General features: G+C 41.2%; 1 protein-coding gene across 4 annotated transcripts; it reads right to left on the bottom strand.

Annotated features, from left to right (window-relative positions):
• Positions 1–376: 376 nt before the first annotated feature.
• Positions 377–24,088, bottom strand: cpt1ab (carnitine palmitoyltransferase 1Ab (liver)). 4 transcript variants are annotated; one of them, XM_068723613.1, is made up of 19 exons: positions 24,015–24,088; positions 17,518–17,682; positions 16,868–17,010; positions 15,713–15,884; positions 15,288–15,389; positions 14,710–14,847; positions 14,521–14,598; positions 13,176–13,283; positions 12,409–12,496; positions 10,050–10,245; positions 8,633–8,821; positions 8,427–8,532; positions 8,013–8,129; positions 6,507–6,671; positions 5,860–5,991; positions 5,611–5,763; positions 4,340–4,453; positions 2,345–2,437; positions 377–2,250 (listed from the first exon to the last, which is right to left on the bottom strand). In XM_068723613.1, the coding sequence occupies exons 2-19, from the start codon at positions 17,656–17,658 to the stop codon at positions 2,167–2,169; spliced, it is 2,319 nt and encodes a 772-aa protein (XP_068579714.1). In that variant the 5' UTR covers positions 17,659–17,682; positions 24,015–24,088; the 3' UTR covers positions 377–2,166. The 4 variants fall into 4 exon arrangements, with proteins under 4 accessions (XP_068579714.1, XP_068579712.1, XP_068579716.1 ...); XM_068723611.1 differs by lacking the exon at positions 24,015–24,088 and adding an exon at positions 21,240–21,331; XM_068723615.1 differs by lacking the exons at positions 12,409–12,496; positions 24,015–24,088 and adding exons at positions 11,841–11,925; positions 21,240–21,331.
• Positions 24,089–24,155: the final 67 nt, after the last annotated feature.

Below are 24,155 nucleotides of genomic sequence, written 5' to 3'. Positions count from 1 at the left end.
CAGAGGACCATTCCTAATGACTTTGGTGATCCTGAATTTTCCTCTGGTGCCATTATGTACTTGACATTAGGATGGATTGCCATGAAATTTGGTCCACACATTCATGTCCCCCTCAGGATGAACTGTAAAAACGTTGGCGATTCCTTAACATTTCCTATCGTGCCATTATCAGGTTAGGGCTGTTTTGCTTGAGAAGCGACTATAATCTGACTGATAATCAATTATCAAAACTGTTGGATTTATTTAACTCAAAATGTCCTTGTCTTGTTCACACATCACACGTGTCATTAATGAAGGCGATGCAGTGCATTTCTTCCCCCAAGTTATGAAATGATAGAAGAACAGATTGTAATAGAGAGAACATACTCAGTGGTGATACAGCTGTCTGACATTCACTTTATTGTTAAAACTCATTTTGGTATATCAGCTGCTTGTCTTTTTACACCATCTTTGAATTAAAAGGCAAACATATACAGCTTCATCTTCAAAAAAAACATGCAGCAGTGTCAATATCAGGTCTACTGAGATAAAAAGTCATACAACTTCACCATACTTGCAAAGTCTGTGAGAACAAAACTGTCACGTCAAAAAAAAAAAAGAAGGAAGTATTTTGTCTGTTTTACTTCTAAAAATCAGCAAAGCTTCAACTCAGTGCTCATCATTCACCACATTCAGCTGGTAAATATGCACTTTTTTTGTTATTTTTGAATAAAGAAGTTTGAACATGGAAAAAAAAAATAAATATGAACTGACAACATATACAGAAGAACAGAAATGCATTCCCTCTATATCTGCACTTCTTAAGTATTACTCTGAGAAAAAAAGAAAGAAGATTTCGTACTTCACTAGAGACATCACAGCCTAGTAAGCGACTCTGGAACTCATTTTGACAGTTGAAATATCACTATGTTGTAACTGACAACGTTTTTGCTCATACAGATTTACAATTCATGTTGATCTGACGAAAGGCTACCAAGGTAGTTGGGAATTGGTTAGTTTGAACTAAAAGGACCAGTTATGGAGGGCACAACGGAGTTGAACTACTGTTAACCCACTCCACTTTTAACACAAGAAACTGAGGAAAATAAAAAGTCACCGCCGACCACGCACTTTGTCATCAATCACCCCAGAAACACGCCCCGCCCTGCCAATCCTCGCACTTCCACAGCAGACTTTAAGTTGTACTACCCACCAGCTCATCGGGTCACACGGCATTGTACTGCATTTCAATATCTTCTACTGTTGCACATGTATTCTGCAACATAAGCACTAATCTTTCAATGCTATAGCCAGCACCCTAGAATACTAGGCCAAGTTAAAAAAAAAAAAAAAACCTGAGTAATGAACATGACAAACACAGCCATGATGTGCCTTTACGCTACATCATAAGATCACAGCAGCTCGTGGATCCATTGATTATCTCCCTGTCTTCTGTGTTGGTATCCAGGATCTCACTGTTACAGGGTCACGTTCCAGATCAAAGCAGAATATCTGTAATTGTCGTTAGTACAGATCAACTGGTTTACCCTTACTGGCCTCCCTAGATATAACATTACTGGATACAATTGTTCAAGGCTCCGTATTTAAACTGAGCCATATGAAATTAATCAACACCATGCAACATGCAATTTGTTGATGATATTTAATATCACATTTAGTGCTTTGGCCAGTTACGCGTGACTCAGGTGCTGCAAATGAAAAGGAGGAACCAAAAAGAAAAACAAAATTTCATAGGATTTTTAAAACTAGGTCAAAAACTAGTGAAAATATTGCACCATCTCTCAACTTCAAAACGTGAGTCCAATATTGGATGATGCTAATGAACAATCCTTTAGTGTGGTAATACAGACGAGAGCTCTAATTTCCCCCTCCCTTTCTGCCCTTCTTACATTAGTGGGTCACTAAGGCACCCATGCGAACAGTCCTGTCAATACAAATTTTGATCTGTGCCCTACCTGTACCCAATAACACCAGTATCTCACCTTTCCTATACATACAGCACCCATAATCGCCTCAAAAACAAATTGACAAAAACTCTCAATCATTCTTATTTCTGTAACATCAATTAACCCAAAAACAATATTTGATTCTGTACAAACCTCAGAAAGAATAGATTTCTTGCTAAAAACAACTTATTACGTTAATTCCACCCATGGAGAGGGCTTATCACTTAGTTTTCTTTTCGAGCTGGAAGAGATCCAGTATGTCAAGCATGGCCTGTCGGATGTTGGCGCCGAAACGGTGAGAGTCCTGAAATAAAGCAAAAAAGTGGAAGGACACTTTGAAGAAGTCTCTTTAAGTAACAGACATTGACTAAATAAACCGTCTATGGGACTGAACTTACAGTTTCTGGGCTCGAGTGTTTGCTGGAGATGTGGAAGTTGATTAGGTTCTCGCCAACGATGATGTAGGAGACACCATAACCATCATCAGCCACCTTTAGGACACAAGAGGAAAGACATGCGAGTTGTATCTCAACAACAGTCTCAATGTTTTCAAACTATATTTTCAGTAGGTTGGAATTTCTGACATGTACAGTTGTGGTCAAAAGTTTACATACACTTGTAAAGAACATAATATCATGGCTCTCTTGAGTTTCCCCGTTATTTCTACAACTCTGATTTTTCTCTGATAGAGTGATTGGAACAGATACTTCTTTGTCACAAAAAACATTCATGAAGTTTGGTTCTTTCATGACTTTATTATGGGTTAACAGAAAAAGTGACAAAATCTGCTGGGTCAAAAATATACATACAGCAGTGCTAATATTTGGTTACATGTCCCTTGGCCATTTTCACTTCAATTAGGCGCTTTTGGTAGCCATCCACAAGCTTCTGGCAAGCTTCTCGTTGAATCTTTGACCACTCCTCTTGACAGAATTGGTGCAGTTCAGTTAAATTTGATGGCTTTCTGACATGGACTTGTTTCTTCAGCATTGTCCACATGTTCTCAATGGGATTTAAGTCAGGACTTTGGGAAGGTCATTCTAAAACCCTAATTCTAGCCTGATTTAGCCATTCCATTACCACTTTTGATGTGTGTTTGTGGTCATTGTCCTGTTGGAACACCCAACTGCGCCCAAGACCCAACCTTCGGGCTGATGATTTTAGGTTATCTTGAAGAATTTGAAGGTAATCCTCCTTCTTCATTATCCCATTTACTCTCTGTAAAGCACCAGTTCCATTGGCAGCAAAACAGCCCCACAGCATAATACTACCACCACCGTGCTTGACGGTAGGCATGGTGTTCTTGGGGTTAAAGGCCTCACCTTTTCTCCTCCAAACATATTGCTGGGCATTGTGGCCAAACAGCTCAATTTTTGTTTCGTCTGACCACAGAACTTTCCTCCAGAAGGTCTTATCTTTGTCCACGTGATCAGCAGCAAACTTCAGTCGAGCCTTAAGGTTCCGCTTTTGGAGCAAGGGCTTCCTTCTTGCACGGCAGCCTCTCAGTCCATGGAGATGCAAAACACGCTTGACTGTGGACACTGACACCTGTGTTCCAGCAGCTTCTAATTCTTGGCAGATCTGCTTTTTGGTGGTTCTCGGTTGACTCTTCACCCTCCTGACCAATTTTCTCTCAGCAGCAGGTGATAGCTTGCGTTTTCTTCCTGATCGTGGCAGTGACAAAACAGTGCCATGCACTTTATACTTACAAACAATTGTTTGCACTGTTGCTCTTGGGACCTGCAGCTGCTTTGAAATGGCTCCAAGTGACTTTCCTGACTTGTTGAAGTCAATGATTCGCTTTTTCAGATCCATGCTGAGCTCCTTTGACTTTCCCATTGTAGCGTTTGTGGGCGTTTGTATCCAATGAGCCCTATTTAAATGGCCTCAGAGAAGTCACCAGCTGTAGTCACTCATAATCACTCACAAGAAGTTAAGAGGCCATGCTATGAAGCTCATTTCATTGACACAACTTTCTCAGTCACCAAAATTGCTAATTCATGTTGCTGTATGTATATTTTTGACCCAGCAGATTTTGTCACTTTTTCTGTTAACCCATAATAAAGTCATAAAAGAACCAAACTTCATGAATGTTTTTTGTGACAAAGAAGTATCTGTTCCAATCACTCTATCAGAGAAAAATCAGAGTTGTAGAAATAACTGGAAACTCAAGAGAGCCATGACATTATGTTCTTTACAAGTGTATGTAAACTTTTGACCACAACTGTACATACATACAGAGCCGAATTAAACATGAACAAAGAACAGGTGTGTGAAACCGATTCCTTAGTGAAGCTGAAACTAATATGTATCCATCCATAACGGACACACATTACATTTTACATTAGTTTTCCAACTGCAGAAAAACTCTTAAAAACTGATGGGTAACTTACTGGACCAAATCCACCTCCGGAGGACACGTACTCGGGGTGTCTGACCAGGTCGAACAGCTCAACCTGCTGCAGGGGCGTCTGACTGGTGGACAGCCTCCACGGCTCAGAGAGGACCTAAACAAGAAGTTAACATTTAATCCACCAGATCTCAGCCCAATCAACAGGTTTTTCTAGTCTGATGTAAAAGCGTTTTTTCTTTATTTAATACTCAGCTGAAAGTTATTAAGGAATGAGCAGATGAAGCTGTTATGTAACACAGGTGAGCTGGATTTAAATATACTGTGTCACATCTAAGTGGAAGGTGAAGAAATGCGCCGTTTCATTCTTTTGGCGTAGTTAAATTCTACGACTGCTTTACATGCACATTTGTTAACAGGTTATATTTCAGGAAGTATACAAAGCACAATTTACTTACTTACACTTACAGAGAAAAGTAAGTAGAAGCCTACATTGCAATGATTGTATGTGCCTGTAAACTTAATGAGCCTGTTTAACAGTTAATCAAGATCAATTTCAACCACCCACCACACCGTTACATCAATTGTATTACTTTAGTGAATTCAAGTAGGCTTAATTTAGTTCAAACAGCTTGATTTGTTTTTAAAAAGCTTAGACCTGGGCTAACGCTGCCTTCAACTGGGGTCGTGTTTACCATGTTCACAAGAAAGAGTCCATAAACAAACCCTCTGGTGATATTCACAACCTCATAACAGGAAATTGTCTGAAAGCTCAGAGTTAACCAGTCATGACATATTGGCTGACGTTTGCAGAAATGGAAGAGGCCATTGAAATACATGTGTTGGTGGATGGTTAGTTAATATATTGTATTTTAGTGGTACAAAGTTTTTCTTTGTAATTATATAATAAGCCTGTGGAAAATGTTGGTATTCTGCTTTTGCATTTCCTGCACTATATTACCCGCTCACTAGCACGTTATATTGTTAGCCTTGGTGGCTTCTAGACTTTCCCCGACGTTTGAACTCCAAGCACATCGTGTACGTGACCTCCCATGTTGTAACCAAAAGCTCACAAGATCCAGTCGAAGGCAGCATAAGATCTTGGAAACCGTCTTTTAAGTGCAACATTGTCAAAGGTCTAACAGGTGAACACTCAACTTTTCATCTTTGTATGAAAAAGAGAGCCGATGCACTTGGATCAAAGCGACTTTGTTTTGTTGTAAACCAATAAGAAGACAGAAACACCACATACTCAGGAGCCATTGGTGCAGCTTTAAGAGCAGACATTTAACGACTTGCAACAACACCTCGTACCTCCTTGAGGAAGGGTGAGTCTTCTCCGAGGTATTTGGAGACCACATAGAGGCAGAAAAGGTGGCGATCGATGCCCTCTCCTGTCATTGCCAGGCGGTACATGTTTTGGTGCTTCTCTGCGGCCTCTTTGAGCAACCGGAGACACTCTTCTCTCTGAAATGAACAGGAAAGAAACAGAAGTTAAACAGTCAGTGACTAGAAGGAGCGCTGTAGCCAGAGTCGTGGTGTGTTGCTGCTGTTCAGCCTTACCGTCTCATCTGCGATCATGGCACGGACAAAGGCACAAGTCTCTAAGGTGCAGGAGCGCACGGTTTCTGTCCGGCCCTCACGGAACAAACGCGTCATGGAGGCTTCGTATGTCAGGCAGAACTTCTTCTTGTCCTGTTGAGAGATAGTATGGATCAGCATTAAATAGACAAACCACAAGAAGATGCTTTACAAATGGTTAATGAGTGAACAGTAGATTTGTGAAATGTGATTGAATAAATAACAGATACACCAGGTAACGCCATACCTAAACTGCAATTACCAAGGTTGCTTTCCAAGGTAATTATCTGAAGCTAAATGCCAATTAGCAACAAAACTTGACGTTAGCTTATTGCTCCATTCATATGTGCTTGTGCTTTTGTTTTATCAAATAAATCTCAAAACGAACAGAAAAATTCAGCCTCAAACTGAAGCTGAACACAGTTTCGATTAAATCCTTCATTGACAAAGTTTGACAAGCTTCAATAACGCCTTGATTGGCAAGTTGAGACTGCTCTCTGCTGGAAATTCAGAGGAATGTCACTGGAGTGTGTCGGTTATTATATTTATAAGCATAAGATGTAAAGGCCGCTAAATGACAATAGATGCATACAATGGTTATTACTTAGAAACCGGTGACATGTACTTACCCTGTAATGGGCCAGCTGCAGGGCGATCTGGATGAAGGCATCAGGACTGGTGCGGCACTTCTTTATCAGACCCTTGCCAAAGTCATTGAAGGGGAAAATGTGAGAGTCCACATCATCAGCCAGAGTCCTGGCTACTGTCAGAGAGCTCTGGATGACATCCTGGCACTAGAGGAGGGGACAGAGTCATATGTTAGACAACATGCTGATACAACAATTGAGAAAGCTCAGATTAATCAAATTTACATCAGGGACATTTGTAGATTTTAGGCTCAACAGTTATTGTCACATTTTTAATTTCCAATAAACAACACCCAACATCTTTCTCTACATCTTTAAATTTCAGGAATAAAAAACCAACACTGATGCACATAGTTCAGGCTACCAGCAGAGGGAAGCCAAGGCCTGTGAATATCAAATCCCAGCTGATAGTATTCTATATCAGCTCTTGAGATGGTCAAACGGCTTCCTGAAGAACCTTCACACCACACCTTTCTGTCGCAAGAATCTGGGAGCTGCATCAGTCAGCTTTCCTGACAATTCAACATTCACACCCACTTCACAATGAATTAGCAGAGCTTTGTCAGCGGGCATTCTTCAATAAAACAAGTCTACCAAGCAGCAAAAACAATGGGGGACTATTACTGTAAAGAATTTATATGACATAAAAAGCGCTTATCCACCGTTTTATAGCCGCTATATCCGAACACTTTATGATCAGGCAGGTTGCATTTAAGTGTCATGTGTGGACACACACATGCAGACAGAGCTGAGTTCCGATCCGGCGCATCAGATCACAAAAGTCAAATTGAAAAGAATAGTGTAACCGCGGCCTATTTCTGTCACTTTTGAAGTGTACAAACAAGTGCAAAGCAGCGCAATTAATGTCTTTCAGGAGAGACTAACTAAAAGTGTGCAGTTATCGCCATATTTAAACGATTAGCATGAGCCATCCTCTTTATGACGGCTAGCTTTCCTCCCTACACAAGAGGTGTTTTCCTTTTACTGCGACACTCCACTGACTTAACAATTTTTAAGTTCTATATAGATCCAATATCTTTTTGATTATATGTTTGGCCTTTTATTTTATTTGCTGTCGGCTTTTCTGATGTTTATTGATCAGAAGAGACGATCAGATGAAGCATCGATTATGAACTGAATGTTTACAATACCAATTTATCTGCCATCTCGTCTGCTACTGAATTTGAACTGAGAGCAACATAGCTGGACACACACACACGTTTCCAGCGATGTCGTCTACAGACCTGGCCCGGTCACGCAAAGCCTGTCAGCAGCAACAAATGGTTAACAAGGGCGGCAAAGGTTCCTTTTAACGGCCATTTTTTTCATTAAAATAACCCGTCGACAGACGTACACAACCAGTGAAAATGTTCTCATGGTTAACCGCTTAACGGTTGACAGTTAACATCCCTACTTTAACCGATGTTGCCTTGCCGCGTTCTCCGACCACATTGTAGGAAGTTCTTTTTGAGCATAACCGACCCTTACCTCAGCAGGGATGTCCCACGACAGCCTCTGAGGACCTGGCAGGTTGGGGTGGGGCTCCCCACAGCAGTGACCCTGCTCTGTATATCCCAACTTAACAGGGTCCATGGAAAGAACATGCTGCAATGCAGAGAGTCAAGACATAGCATGAATAACTCAATTAAATGGAAGACATGAAATTTATGTTTTTTAAATTTCTGTCTTAAAAGCTTTGATGGACATCATGCCAATCAGAACATAAATACACATTTCCCTTTTCTATTGTATTTGTTAAATACACTCCTTGTTTGTTTCCTTTTCCCCTTTTTTCCCCGATATTACCCAAAGATAAACTGAGGTACACATTTTTTTGTGACATAATAAGACACTTTAATGCAAGAATGAAAAATAAATGAGATAAAAACAACATGGATGTACCTCCCAGAGATGGCCGATGATTGGAGCATCAGCCCAGGAATGCTCTGCGTTCAGTCCCATGGTGCCATTCTTAAAAACTATCAGATTAAAGGATTTATCAAACCATCTGAATGAAAAAAAAAAAAAAGAATAAACAACTTCAGTTTATGTATACATGAACTCTTGTAATAATCTGAAACAAAATATATCAGGTTTATCTGCCCCACCTGTCGTAGCACTTTCCGTGGAGGAGGGACTTGGCATAGCTGTCCAGAGACTTGACTGGGTTGTCTTCGTCGTAGCACTGCTCAGTGTCATCAAGGGTAACAAAGAAGGCTGCCTTCTCGATGGCGTCCAGAGATTGCTTGTTCTTACCGCGGCCGAAGTAGGTTTCTCGAGCGTTGGCCCATGGGGTCCTGCAGAATGACAAATAACATATAATCTAGCAATGCCTTACAGGAGTCAAGCCTACTTGTAACTAGTGCAGTTTCTGTATTTTTGTGGTCACTGCCACACCCTTTCCTACCTTCAAATACTCTTATAGTCAGTACCAGCGCCCAACCAATACATCGTCTCGGCCCATATTATGACTAGATTATAGCTTATCGCACATGAAAGCATATCAGTCAGCCAGTAAGTAAGAAATTACAGTACAGATCCAACACAGATGTGTCTGAGGTCATTTAGAAACAGCGTTGCCATCACATAGTTTTTCCACTATTATTCAACAGTAAAATATCCCACTTTGTACAATTTATTATTATCAAAATTAACAAATCCTTATGGAAAATGTTTGTTATATACTATAGCTGAATATCAGACAATATATCGTTAGAAAATGTTCTAAATTCAAAAAATTATTTTAACCCTTAATATGCCAGTTTGTTCACGTATTGTCACTATTGTATTTATGAAACAACACAAAACACTTTCTGTATACTAAATGCTAGAGGGGATTATTTTTCACAGTCTGGCACATTTCAACGATTAGCAACAACATTGATTTTGATGCATTGCATCACACTGCAGTGCTCCGTAATACAGCAGCAATGTGGAAACCAGTAAAATAGCATGTACGGTATTTGACCAACAAGGCAAACATCCGAAAATGGCTCAATCTGGTGGAAAATAGTAAAAACTATAATTTCAATTTTGAAGCCAGGACTCTAGGTTGAAAGCCTGGTTAAAAAAAATGCATGATTTTATGCTGTAATGGAATGGTCAGAAATTGTATTTTTAATTGGTTTCAATAGGGATGTTTTGTCCTTAAGGGTCTGAAAGTTTATCAACTATGGGAGCTGAGGTTGAACTTCCGAAATTCAAAAACAAAACAAAAAAAACCTCAAACCATTACAAACGCTTATGCTATATGCATTAACACAGACAAAATGATTGAAAAACGTAAAAGATGAAAATGTGCTTAGTGATGCAAAATGGTTAAAGTGTATGTCTTCAGTATAACACTGGATAACAACAGAATGCAAATTACTACTCCACTGAATGAATCTTGGCAGCTATCAATGCGATAAACGTCCACCTACAGTGCGTGCTGCGTTCCTTTACTTTGTGTCGAGCTACAATACATGGTGTAAATTGTGTGGCCTCGTCAACACTGGCAGCAGCTCGCTCTGCAATGCCACCCACCTGTCCCCTGCAGTAAGTGCGGCTAGCCTCTCCTCTCCTGGCAGTGGCTCATTGTTGTCGGCCAAGATTCTCTCCATCTGCTGCTCGATCTCCCGTGGCAACAGCAACCGCCCGTCATAAAACATCCACACCTTGAAGAAGCGGCCCTTGTGGTACACAGCTATGTGTTTGCTATCGTTCACGTGCTGAAGGACGTCTGGGAGAGAGGGACCAATGGTGAGGAGAGAGGGAAAAAGAGAAAGAAAGGCAATTGGAGAGTTGTGGCTGATGGCAGAAAGTAACTTCATGTGTTACATGTATCTTGGTGCATCTTCAAATTGTACATGATTAAAATGTCAAAAAGAAGGCAGCAGTTTGAATGGAGTGTGGATGTCGCAGCATTTGATTTCTGGGATTAATAGAAGTGTTGGTAACCAAATCTGGGTCCCAGTTGTGAAATGATGCGATATCCACAACACACATTTCTGTTGAGAGCGACACACTTTTTTGGGGCCTTGTTCTTTTATTTTTGTGGGCATCCTTCATATATTAACTTAAAAGGGCAAAAAACAACAAAAACCGAATTCAAAATGATACTACATGATGGGAGGGACTACTATCCAGTTCAAAAACTAAAGAAGCTTGAAAATGGACGTGCGGAAAGTGAGATGAAAAGAGGAAGTAATTTGGGAACAGGGTGGTGGTTCAGAATACAAAGAATTGAGGCAATGCTTGTTTGAACAGCATCGTGCACAACCAGGAGAAACCAATTGAAAAACATCACTTGCATCTTTGAAACAAAGTTAGGATATTGTTTTGGAGACGCTCAGGGATTCAAACAAGCATTGCCCTCGTTACAGGCAGGACAAAGGAGGGGATACTCACGCTGGGACCAACCCCAAGAACAACCACCATCTCACATCCAGGTAAAACTTGGCCTACACCTCCAGCAATGTGAACATAAATATAACTGGCTTTGGAAATTCAAAAAGAAATAAGTTGTATTTAACACTTAACATTAAACCTATTACAACCTGACGGGTGAACTTTTGTGTTTTATTCAAATCTGTAAATGTATCATCACTAAATTCACATTTTTCATGTACAATTTAAAATGAATCCTAATTCACTCATGTCCTCTAAAGCCAGAGAGATAAAATATTCAATGTTTAGGTGTCACCACAGCTCACGGTCTTTGTCCTGAGGCTTCAAGCTTTGGGCTTTCATACTGAACTGATGTCTTCGCCTTGTGTTATATCATGCATTAGAAGTCCTTTCCACACTGTCCGTGCATGTTGCATATCATTTTAGTTCTTCAACAACTGAACAGCAGCACTTAATCCAAAGTTTCAATAAAGTTCTTATTTTAGTGCTATACAGTATATGCTTGGAAAAGCAAATCATGATATTTCTGCAGCAGAATGGCTTCCTGGCCCTTCAAAGGTCATTTATTCATTTTAGACAACGCTAAACTAACTAAGACCACCACCCAAAAGTAATAAAACTATTCTATTATCCATGAACACATACCGAACTGTATGTGAAATATTACCAGTAATATTTATGTATTCAGGCCAGCGTAACACCGTTTGACATTTCCATGTCTTACCTTAACACTATCGCTGCTTTGCCTTCTCAAACACTAGACTTTAGTCACATGCAAATTAGTCCTTCAATGTGCATAGACCTTCACACATGCATTATTAATTCATGGAGGTCAGACTATTTCTAATTCAAAACACATCGACAAATGTCCCAAGGAGAAGTACAGCAGGAGTAGTGCGGAGGAGGCGGCACTGCTAAAGACTCTACCTGTGTCTACACCTGGGACACGACTGCTGTTGAACATAGACTCGTATTGGGCTGAGCACATGGGAATAGTGTGAAGGAGCATGAGCTGAAAAGCAAAAGGGGAGAGTCAAACACAGAGATGACAAACTAATTCTCTAAAAATCCCCTGGAGAGCGCAGCAGACACACACCTACAGAGAGAGGAGCATGGATGAAGGGAAGAGGGTAATGAGGATTGGTTTGATAAGAGGAGGAGAAGGGACCTGAGAAGGCTGCCAGGGAAAGAGACATGAGAAGGGTCCAGAAACCAAGGGTCTGCCATCTCAATGCCACCAGCAAAGCCCTAATATCTGCAGTAAAATTTGTATTAAAATGTACATGGTTCTACGTATTTACACTAAAATTTAAATGTTGATATCTCCCAGATAGACAAAACTAACAAAAAGCCAATGAGAAGAGAATTATTTTAGGGCTGTGCTGTTGAGAATGAGACTAGTAGTCAGGGTTTCCAATGGCTGTTGCCGCAGCAAGAGCAAGGGTCAGAGGGATAGGGGTTCAGAGGGCATGGCGGGGGTGTGCCCTCCTCTTACCTGTCTCCAAACCAGGGACGCGGGTGGTGTTAAACATCCACTCCCATTGAGCCGAACACAGAGGAACCTTGTTCGCCAGCAAGTAAATCTAACGCAGCGTCCGACACAGCGAAGGGACAAGACAGTAAAACAGAGACAACCGAATGTGAGTGTGTAACAGAGGGAGCTCATGCATTGCTGTTTGTATAGTGCGTACAATTGGTCTATGCAGCGGGTCCGTTCGTAACAGGTTGTAAAATGCATGTCAGGATTGTGCAAATGTCAAAAAGAATTTGCACTCGCATCATGCAGGTTGGTAAAAGAAAAGGACTGACAGAGGAGCGGGAGAAGAGGACACTGATGTGTGTCACTGAAATCACCAGAATTCATTAACCCGTATTCACTAAGTCTTTAGAAAATGCTTGTGATTTCACGGCCAACATAGCTCTACTTCCATCAAAACAGGCAAAAAGCACAGTGCATGGCACAATCCAAAGTCAGTTAGACACAGTGAGCTGAGGATAATATCAAGCACCTACATAATCATTGGTTAGATAACAAACTAACTTTAAGACTACACAATAAAGGGTTGTGAAAGATAAGCAGCTCTCACTGTGAAGTTAAAAAGACAAAACACACTGAGCTAAGAGCTATAAATCAATGAGTAATACATAAGAAAGTTAAACATTTACTTAGGATCAATATGAGCTATTATAGTTTCATATCAAGGTATGTGGATTAACCAAAGCTAAAAAAGTCAAACAGGGAGGAAAGAGCTCTGTACTCACTGGTTTGATCTGGGCTCTGTCCAGTTTCCTCCTGTAGAGCATGATAGCATGGATGGCATTACCTGCTCTGGCAGCCTGGATGGAGGTGGGGAACACATACAGGAAATCCTGCAACAAAACAAAAAAAAAAGGAGATAGAAAGGTATCAATTAATAACCATTCATATTTCATTCAACACGTCCTACTGCCATTAAAAGCACAAGGGCACAAGACGCGACTTATCAATGCAAAATGCAATGTCACTGTGTGATCCATCCATAGGTTCTTTGTTGTTATTTTGGTCAAGGGCTGTATGCACACATACAGTCAGCTATCATGACCTGCTATTTTAAGCCTGCAGAGTGTTGTTCCACTGACCCCAAACCACGTCTACGTCCTTTAAGAGTGCTGCTCTTGTGATATGGCTTTGTAAGCAAGAGCAGAGATCCATTTTGGTAAAAGCTGAAAACTGACATTTTTGTGTTGGATAATTGTCCCATTCAAGGCAAGTTTTTATTTCAGTCCAATTTATATTATCTATCCAATAACTGCACACAGACAAAACAGCCCCTTCAGTCTACTCTCGCACTCATTCAGGCAGAAACATACAGAGGGCGCTGTGCCTCTTATAGAACCTCAGTTCTTGATAGTTCTCCTGGTGACTTCACTGTGTCCATGACCACAAATCTGACCGGGATTTGGAGCAATCAACCTGCCCACTGGTAAAAGTAAAGACACATTGTAATAAAGCGATTGCAGCTTTGCCAGCCAAGATGCTGAAGATCCCAAGACTGTAAGACTGCAGCTGTAATGAGTTCCCCTGAGACATAGGTGCAGGGGATTTATGCTGCCAAATGAGTGTCCTTACCTTACACAGAAAAACATTTGCAAGCCAACTTTGCATAGCTATCACACACAAGTGGTACGCAATAAAAACTCTTATTTTAGAAAGGTAAGAAGCTACAACTGTAGGATTTAATTACTATCTAGCTCTCTATTCAGATCAACAACTTTATCTTTATAGATACAATTCTTTTTTTAGTATGTATGGCTAAAATGTACAATTTAGTCTAAGACGTGTTTGGCAGAGCTGCTGTAAAGCTGCTCAAGAGCTCATTTTACTAAATGTCACTTACAATGTGGTACATCAAACTAATCTAAGTCTAATCAAACTTCTTTGACGTTTGATTAGACTTTGTATGTACCTCACCACTTATTACAGCTGTGGGGGTCACACTCACACTAAAGTATTGAAAGCTTTTGACACTTTCAGAGAATGAATAACCTACATGGAGATGCTTATTGCTTAATCTATAAACAAAAGGCTGAGCGATTGTTAACAGATACACACGTAGAGATGTCTTACCATGGCATAGTAGTTGCTGTTGACCATGATGGGCCCACGGCCTCGAAGGTAAATATACTCTTCCCACCAGTCACTGACCTGTGCAACGCAAAGAGAGGGAGGAAGGCAGGAAGGTGACATCATTGACAGATTGAAGCTAAATTCAATACTCTGATAAAAGAGCAGAGAAGAGAGAACAGGGAGACTCACATAGTTAGAGGCCCACCAGGACTTGAGTTTGAGGTACCACTGCAGTCTGGGTCCCAGATTCTTCTCAAAGTCTTTAGTCAAGCCCTCCATGCGTTCATACCGCTCATCCTCCATCAGTGGACGCACTGACTCCAGGTACTGGCAACACAGTGAAGCAAAGGGTCAAACGAGAGGCAGGCATTAAGTTTGTTTAGCGGCTCTGCCTTAAGCTGTAAACACACTGCAGCCGCAGCAGCGTGTCACATGACCCTCATCAAATGCTGCAACTAGCACAAATAGGAAGCGTCACACTGCAGTGCATAAACAGAAAGAACAGCTATATGGACTCTATATACTACTCTATATACCGAGAAAGACAACAGAGGCGGCTGTTTTGACGTGCACATGCAACTCAGTAGTATCAAATGGCTTTTATCTCAATTGGTTATTCATAGAATTTGAATTGCCTCTTATTTTCTTAAGATTGCAAACTTTGGTTCCAGTCCAATCAGTAAGACAATTATGACCAATAAGGAATGTGCACAAGGCACCGCTGTTGGTACAGGAGGTAACGTAAGTTAACGACAGGTGGAAATTACCCGTGTGCAGGTGTCCTTGATAGTGGGAACAGGTAGTCGTGGCAGGGAGTTCTGGAAACTGTAGAGCATTGGCTTCCTGCCAGAGAACACCTTCACTAATACCTGGACAGCAGATAAAGGGGGTTAGGGAGAAGGCAAAGGGAAGTCAAAGTTACACATTGTGTTTCATCTAGAAACCTTTAGGGCATGAGGAAAAGTGCAAACATGTACCCAGTGGGTTAAACTAAAAGGACCAAGAGCTGAGTCTTGTATCTTTGACTCAGTACAGTCACTTGAATTTGGAATTGAATCATTTTTAATTATATTCTGGGTATTTTTTAAAGGTATATTTTCTGGGTATTTTTAAAGAAAAGAATTGCATGAGCCATTCCTGTCTGTATCTGCTCTGAAGTGAACTGAACAGAGGAGCCCATTCATTGTCTCACCATCCACACACGAGTAGACCAGGACACAGAGCCATGGCGGGTATGCATCCAGCCATGCCACGACAACAGGGACTTTAGGACATTCCTCATAATCATGATTATGCTGACCCACAGGCCCGTGCCCACCAGAACGCCTCCAACAATCCTCTGGCTGTCAGTGGACATGTATCGACTGTGGACAGAGACAAAGGGGGCGTGACCAGCACAAACATACAGAGGGGCTCAATGTGAGATTAGCAAATTAACACTTTCTTAATCAGATCAATGAGATGATGTGGTGGAATAAATACATATAATAAAATTACTACCAACAGATGAATCTAAGAGAGTGCACTACAATAACACAATGGACAAAGGTCACGTAAAATCATGACTGATAAACAGTGCACGTCACTTATCTCGACAGGGTAAAAACACATACACACACACATTATGATTGATTAACTGCCAATGGTAAAATCCTAAACCTTGTATTTATCAGTATAGCCAATTTCACTGATGATTTAACATTTTATAAACTTTGCTTTTCTGCAATTTCAGTGTTTGCAACACCAACAGCTGCTCTAACCATAAAAAATAATCACAGGAATAATAACCTTAACGACACGGTCATACACAAAAACCTTGACTTGAGGGAAAATCCCCAGCGTTGTTGATGAGAGGCATAAACAGTTTTATATGGACAGCAAGTGTTTTCATAATATCCCTAAACATGGTTAACATGGTTAGCAAACAAGAAGATTATGCGTGGTGGACAGCTGGAACAAAATGTGAAAGAAATACAATTACTACTTTATAATCTGTAACTACACAGGCCTAAGAAAACAGGCCTATGTGTTTCCTTGTAAAACACTGCGTCAACATTCCATTATCATTACGATGCATTTGACAAGACGGGGCATTTTCACATGCTGTATTTTTCATCACACTTAACGACTTACTCCACACCTATTTTATAGCCAAACTACAGAACCACTAATCCTCCCTATATTTGCTCAGGTCTTCCTCTCAAGCACTGGGCCAGCTTGTGAACAAAATAGCACGGTTATGTCTCGACAACAATACTCTGTTGATCCATGTTGGGCCAATAACGGAGGGTTTTTGGCTTTCCTTGACACCATGTCATTCAAGGCCTCATGGTATCAGTGGCCTTACCTGATGGGTACGTGTTGCCCCAGCTTGGCAATCAAGCCCAGAGAGGGGTCCAGCTGTTGATATTTGTTGTAGGACATGTAGGACACAACCACTACCATGAACCCACCAGGGCTGCCCGGGTACACGCCAGTCATTACTCCATTCTGTGGAAAGGTAAAGCAAATGAAAGGCGGCCGAGTCACCCGAGTCACAGAGAGCAGATAATCTATAAGGGTATTGATTCAATAACAGTGTTTTGGGTCTTGATAACCAATGAGAGATATCATTAATCAATATAAACAAAAGAGGAAAGTGGGAAGCTGCTATCAGGCGGTTTGGGTTTGAGTGACTCAGTGTGATGTGTAAACAGACAGTCAACTAGGCCAAAGGTTACAGCACAAAGAACGGTCAGGAAGGTTACCGTCACCGATGACTGTTTCTTTAAGAGTTAGTGACCTTCCAGTGTAGGCAAGTTAGTGTAACCCAACAAACCAATTTACAGTAGGACAGCATTCAATAAGTGAAAACATGATAAGAGAAACTGTTGTGAGATACTTATAGTAGAGAACAAACAGAGTAACGATCATAAAAAGATCATAAAAAGAATTGGCCGCTCATACTGCACAGAGACCCGGTGGACTTTGCTCTCCCAGATGTCCAACACCTCTCACCTTGAAGCGGATGAACCTTTTCTTCCAGGAGTGGAGGCCAGAGAGGTAGATCTGCCGTAGAGCCTCGTGGCACAGCTGTAGGTCGATGCCATCCGGGGTGACGGTGAACTGGAAGGCCACCGCCTGGTGAGCTTCTGCCATGGTGGCTGCTGCTGTACAGGGTCACTGAGGGCAGGATAATAAAAAGGTAGTCAAGAGGAAGTTTCAAGAAAGTTGTCATCAAACAGAAAAGGTAAAGGGAGACGTAGGTCGAAAACATTGACCCAGCCACATCAATGTTCTCTCTCTTTACGTTATGCGGATGGCTTTACCATCTAGTAAATTCATCACAACATGGATACTGACTCACAACAAGCAACATTGTACAATCACTACACCCTGATATCTGGACGAGGTTTAATAATTGTTGTCAGGCAGATATCAGAGCAATCTTTCGGATTTACCAGGTCCTGTCACAGTTATTTGAAATCAGAAGTCATTATTCTTCAACGGCGCTGCAGGTTGCCTAATTTCCAAGATTTAAATCAGTTTAAGCTCTTTGTAGGAAGTGGGAGGCGATTCTTATTGGCTTTCCAAGCATCACGGACGTCGGGTTAACACTGAGATAGATGGATAACTGCAAGCTTACTCAGAAGCACAGTATATACTGTAGGTTGAGAGGTAAACCTGTTACAGCACTAGAAGTAGATCCGTACGGATCACCCCTCACAGTTCGGCACACGTGAACCTCGGGTTAATTGCATTTTTTTTTAATTTCTATACTGTGGTTGTCATGTAAGACTATAGCCCAAAGTTATTTGCTTTAAGTGTTCTTGAAGTTCTTAATTAATAAATGGATAGCAAAGTTATCCTTTTCTTTGCTGATCCGAAAAATGATCCCATCCTTGACTCAAAAAACGTGTTACGATCTGAACCGTGAGCTTTGTGATCCGTTGCACCTCTAACTAGACGTGTCCATAATAACCATGTCTTAGAAAGCAACCTGTTCTCAAAACAGGGATAACCTTTATGAATCAACCTAAATTACAGGTTTTTGTATTTAGTTAATATATAAACTAAACTGAATCCAAAGGACACCCAAGGAGATGTGACCTGACGATGTTGCGTCAGTTACTCATCACTGAACTGGTTCGGCAGGTGAGGCATCATATCCTTTACTACCAAAGAGTTGACACAAAGAAAACACATTTTATTCCAAACTACAAGTTCCTTGTATTTTTAATTTGCAAACCGTAAATGAGCTATTACATGTTTAAATTGTTAGTAAGCAATTGTATATGATATGGTAAGGGAGCTAAGAAGGGAAAGGAGTAGGGAGACAATGGAAAGCTTAGTGGGAACTGATTTAAGTCTGCAGGGGTGACTTGTCTATTCTTTGCACTGCCATCGTCCACCACCTCCAGTAGTGGAAGAGGTCTTGGCACACAACCTTAATAAAGGGAGCTCAGGTAAATAACCTTGATAAAAGGGGGAGTCTGGTCTACAGCTCATATTTTGCCATGTCGGTCTTGTCTGTGCATTATCTTACCCGATATCCAATACCGCAGATTACTTGTCTTTTGTAATTATGGAACTAATAAGGCTTCTAATACTAAGATTTAATTGGTGTTTATTTTGTATTTACTGATTGTGAACCGGAGGTAAGGTGGTAAGCATAATGAGTGTCTCGGCAATATCCATGGCTGATTTAATTATTGCTTATGCACACCCGGAAGAATCCGTTAAATATATAGCACCACTTTAGATGATATATAAATGAGCCGATGACAAGTTGTATACCGCTGCATATTAAACAATACTTTTAGACATTGTTTTCAAAGATATCCTTCTAAATTCTTAAGCATTTTTCTCACCAGAAATCCCTCTTCTGGGACGTGAAATGAGATACAGTATAGTATATGACCTCCAAAGTAACCAACTTTTTGGTTACTTTGGAGGCCCAGATCACATGCTTTCACTTCAAACTAAACCTTTGTTTGACCAACACAGGCATAGGAGAGCAGCAGCAGCAGCATGTGTGTGTGTGTGTGTGTGTGTGTGTGTGTGTGTGTGTGTGTGTGTACTGCAGACCACCAGCCCCTGGATGATGAAACTCTAGATGTGGCACTGTGAAGGACCTGCTGTTTCCAGTTGCCTGTGTTTACGTTATGCATTATGGTTTCACTTTCCCTTTCCCCAAGACTACCGCAAACGTTTCTCCGCAAAGCTCATCTTTGTTTCTAAACAAAACACACAATGTTTCGCTTTTGCTTTCGAAAGAGTCCGTTTTTATTTCTTTCAACACGAGCCCTCTGAAAGCAGGACACGTCTCGGTTTGGACGCTCCCAGTCCTCTGAAGGAGCACAGCCTCCACAGAGCAGTCCCCTCCCCCCGCTACTTTCCAACATCACATGATCCACCCTGTGATGCAGAAACTAGGGGAAAGGTCGCAGCGCTGCGCCGCTTAGATAGCGGGCAAAACTGGCAAACGTAGTACTCACAAACCCCTCCTAATGCACCGAGCACATCCCACTGTTGTCACAACGAAGCCACACAAAACATATTTGTTTGGAATATTGGATAATTAGCGTTTGGACATTTTTTCTGTATTACAAGTTGCAGAGGCAAAAGCCTGTCTAGCGTAAACTAGACTATTTTAGCGTTTTTTTGTCAAGTACCCGTCTGTCCTCGTGCACTTAACGTTGCGAATATCTGCATTATGATTCTGACCGCAAACGCCACACATCCACCCCAATAAAGCATGTTTACCAGTTTGTCATTACCAAACACCTCACACAGACAAGCCTGGGCATTGGGAGGTTACATTTATTCCGGTGTTATATGAGTATCTTGCCCACGTGGTCTGGTTGAAAAAGGGGTCAATATTACAATAGTCTGTATTATAATCCAAACAAGCAGCGTTTCCAGTCATATGCAAATCAAAACAAAGTGTGTTGTCTCTACTTGTATGATGCTCTTACTAAAAGGACACCATGACTATCACATTTTACTGACCTTCACTTGCAGGTGACATTCACTTTAGCTACTATCACACATCATAAGCACAAACATATCATGAGCTATATTCTGTATTATTATTGTATATAGAGCACGTATACGTGTGTTGTAATTAACAGAGCTTCCGGGAAATGTAGTTGTCAATGGATGACCTTTACTTGGACTTTTGCCCACATTCATGTCATAAACGACGCAGGAATGCGAACCAGGTCCCTACCTGGACCGTTCAACATAAGATTAAGTAAAAAGGCATAACAGGTTGAATGTTTGATTCAGATATCCAGCAGAGGCCTTTTTGAACATCATGCCCACAACCTTAAAAAAGAAATTACTAAAAATCAACCCTAAATCCAACGCATGGCTGCGAGGGCAATAAACAGACCCCCTCGAGGTGTAGGTACGACTTTCATGAGTCAAGACTTGATTCCTGATTGCTCCAGACCGAAGAAGCGCACAGCCGCCCGGTTATGTTAATGCGGAGGTATGAAAATCTACTGTACGTCATGTAAACACCGCACAGCTTCAAGCACCGGGCCGACGAGGAAATGCAACGAGCCGACACAAACGTGCGCTGCGCAGACAGGTTTTGTTTAGCTCGTCGGTCTTTTAAAAAAAATAAAAATACTGCAGCCATATTTGCACAGCTTCTTCCAAAAACTGCCGAGTAAGAGCCAAAAGCGACGCTGGGACACGTACTGGAGAGAAAAAGAAGAATTATCACTCACCAACCCTTTCTGCCGGTCTGAGGGAGCAGAGCCGTCTGTGTCACCGCTCGGCTGCTATAAACTGTGCATGAATGAGAGCACAGACTTGTATACACAGCCTGCCCCCTTTTTCTGTTAGTCAAGTGGCCAACACAACACGTCCTGGTAGAAACAGCGCCCCCTGAGGTCTCTTGTGCTATATCTTCTTTTTTTAGGTTTCTTGTGCTATAGAAAAGGTTGTTCGAGGACAAAATATGGCAGGCTGGAAATTACGTCACCAATACCAGCACCCAGTAGCGCATGTACCCAGACTGTTGAGTAGTACAGACGATGGATACGATATTAACAATATCTGCACCAATCAAATGAAGTCCAGTAGGAGTGAGCAGTATGGATAAACTCTATTATTGTATGGGGGTTTTTTTTCACCTTAATCAGATTTATACCATAAAATAGTAACTTTTGTGGAACAGTTCATGGATCAAATAAATCCAGGTTAATCCAGCAATGTAATACCAGAATAATCATATAAACATCCATAAAGCATTTTCGTAAAATAACACATCAGTCAACCCCATAGTGATAGCTTTGCACTCCCTCAAACAAAGGGAATGGGCATTTTTTTCATGCAACACCTGCACAATAGCCTCGCAACAAATTCACTGCTCACATGTTAAGTTTTGTTGAATATTTTGCATTCTCCATTTCTATCACTCTCCTTATCCTAAGATGGAGGTTTTGCCAATGGAACCAGGATTCCTGTAATGGTCTGTGAGAACTGTGGCCCAGCATCACAAGAGTGATGCAGAGTGTGGTTGACAGACACTCTTTTTGAGGCTTTTGTTTTTGCCACGCCTGTTGAGGATGAGATAGCCGTCCTCTAATCAACCACAAATAATGGGAAACACCTGTGTGGCTGCACATTGTCAGTCACTACACACCTTTTTCACAGCAGACAATTTGACACGCCATCTTCGCAGTGATGACACAGCTTAACTGTAAACTGGTCCAAAAATGGACAAAGAGGTGTGGATCATCGGTGGAGCTGAGGCGGGCCCTGAGTGATGCAGCAGAGCAGACAGCTAGCAACTAATGACCTGGTAAGGCACCCACCTGTCACTCAAAGTGGCCACACCCTTAATTAGGCTATGACTAACTCTAAGCCTTAATCTAATTTAAAGTTTTGAGTTGTATAAAAATCCACCCTCTGTCCAGTTGTCATGGAATTGGCAATAGAGACCAAAACAGTTTTTTGTACCAGTCTATTTCCGCTGGTTTTACCATGGAGGTCTGTGGTGATCGACTCACTTGTTTTAGCCTCAAATATAGCTATTCAAATAAGTGCAGTTTTTTGCACTTCTGCATTGGCTTCATTTCTTAGCAGCAGTGGTTGTTGCTTGACTAGCATGTACAATATCTTGAACCTGGGCCCCCTGAATGGAACAGGGCCATAATTAACGTTGTTTATTACACCTATGCCATGTAAAAGAGCTGCTGTCTGAAAGGTCTGTCAAGAGTCATTGGCCTTTTACACAGAAGGCATTTTGACTTGTCATAGTATGAAAAGCACAGGTGTTACTAATAACAGTAGCGATGGCTCTGTGGCCATCTTATTAGTACAATCTTTACATGTAGTTTGTGTTAAATTGGACTGTAGTCTGTAGTTTACAGCAAATAAAAAGTGATGTTCCTTCTTTGTGTTGCACCCTAAAACAACTGCATGACTTGAATTCAATGGGACTTAGACACACAGACCACCAAATGCTAAGCAGAAGACATCCACTGCTGCACTGACCTGTATGGGTCAAAACATTCCACTTTGAGAGGTGGTCAACAGGCCTTGTTTGTGTGGTGAAACAACGCACTGTTAAATATACCAAGATAGGCCAGGAGTACATTAATACATTTATTTACTTGAAGGCATATTTTCAGACTGTACTTAAGAAATCACAAAATAGATTCCTATGATATTTGTTCAGCCATTCAAACATGTTAAACCTCCCTTTAACAATGCCTCTGCAACAAGGCCTTTCCATGATTATCACCTCATAATCAGGCAACACTGTTAACACATTATCTACTGTGGTACAACTGATGTGTCATTATTGAACTTGTCCCTCTTTGTCTCAGTGGTTCCTAAATGGGGGGGGGGGGGGGGTAAGGTCCAGAGATAAATATGAGTCACAAGATGACTAATGGGATTAATAAGGAGAACATATATTTGTTACAGGAAAGGATGATTAGGTAACCTATAAATTATTCTCTTTCCATTTACTTTAATGGAACACTGGGTATGTTCACCTCTATGAGGGTCACAATCAGGACCCTCAGCTAAGTTGGCTCCAACCGCCACTCAAATCAGCAAGTAAGTCTGGTTGTTGATTTAAGAACAAACGCAAACATATCTATCTATCTATAAAACACGAGGAGACGTCCCAGTATGACCCGTATGTCTAGCGTTTGTCCAAAAGAGGGCGCAAGGGGACCGTTTCTTGTCAAAGAGCTTGTTCCGACTATTAATTCTCGCTCACTATTTATTTATTTATAAATTAAAAACTCCTTAGGTCTTTACTAAATACCTCGACAAAATAATGAACAAAAATGTGAAGAGCAATAACACCCTATCGTTAACGTTACAACAATAACGTATGTGTTGCAATGCGTTCGTTGAAGGAATTAATCAGCTAGCAAAACTGCAAATTTAAACATCAAAGCTAACGTTAAGCAAAATAAGGAGGGAGAACTGGGACTCCCTCTTCGTTTTAATACAGTAAAATAGTAAATATTACGGCTTACCGTCTATTATGTCAGTCGTTGCACCGTACAAATCAATCAAACACGGAAACCCATGCACAAACTTTCCTTCAGCGAAGTGGCTCGTCCACGTGCCGCCGCTGCTCGTGCGCGTGCTCGTGCGTCACTGTCACTGGTGTGCCG

The sequence above is a fragment of the Cebidichthys violaceus genome, unplaced genomic scaffold (genome assembly GCF_023349555.1).
Source record: "Cebidichthys violaceus isolate CVI_PGR_0920_01 unplaced genomic scaffold, fCebVio1.0.p SCAF_3, whole genome shotgun sequence".
Lineage (NCBI taxonomy): Eukaryota > Metazoa > Chordata > Actinopteri > Perciformes > Stichaeidae > Cebidichthys > Cebidichthys violaceus.
The sequence above is the reverse complement of the archived record's forward strand: the minus strand, read 5'-3'. Positions and strand labels throughout refer to the sequence as shown.

Coding starts and splice junctions, on each gene's coding strand:
- cpt1ab (XM_068723613.1), bottom strand. CDS start 17,658: ATGGCAGAAGCTCACCAGGCGGTGGCCTTCCAGTTCACCGTCACCCCG. Junction 15,885..16,867: donor GGGCAACACGTACCCATCAG/GTAAGGCCACTG, acceptor CTCTGTCCACAG/TCGATACATGTCCACTGACA. Junction 8,533..8,632: donor CACGGAAAGTGCTACGACAG/GTGGGGCAGATA, acceptor TTTTTCATTCAG/ATGGTTTGATAAATCCTTTA.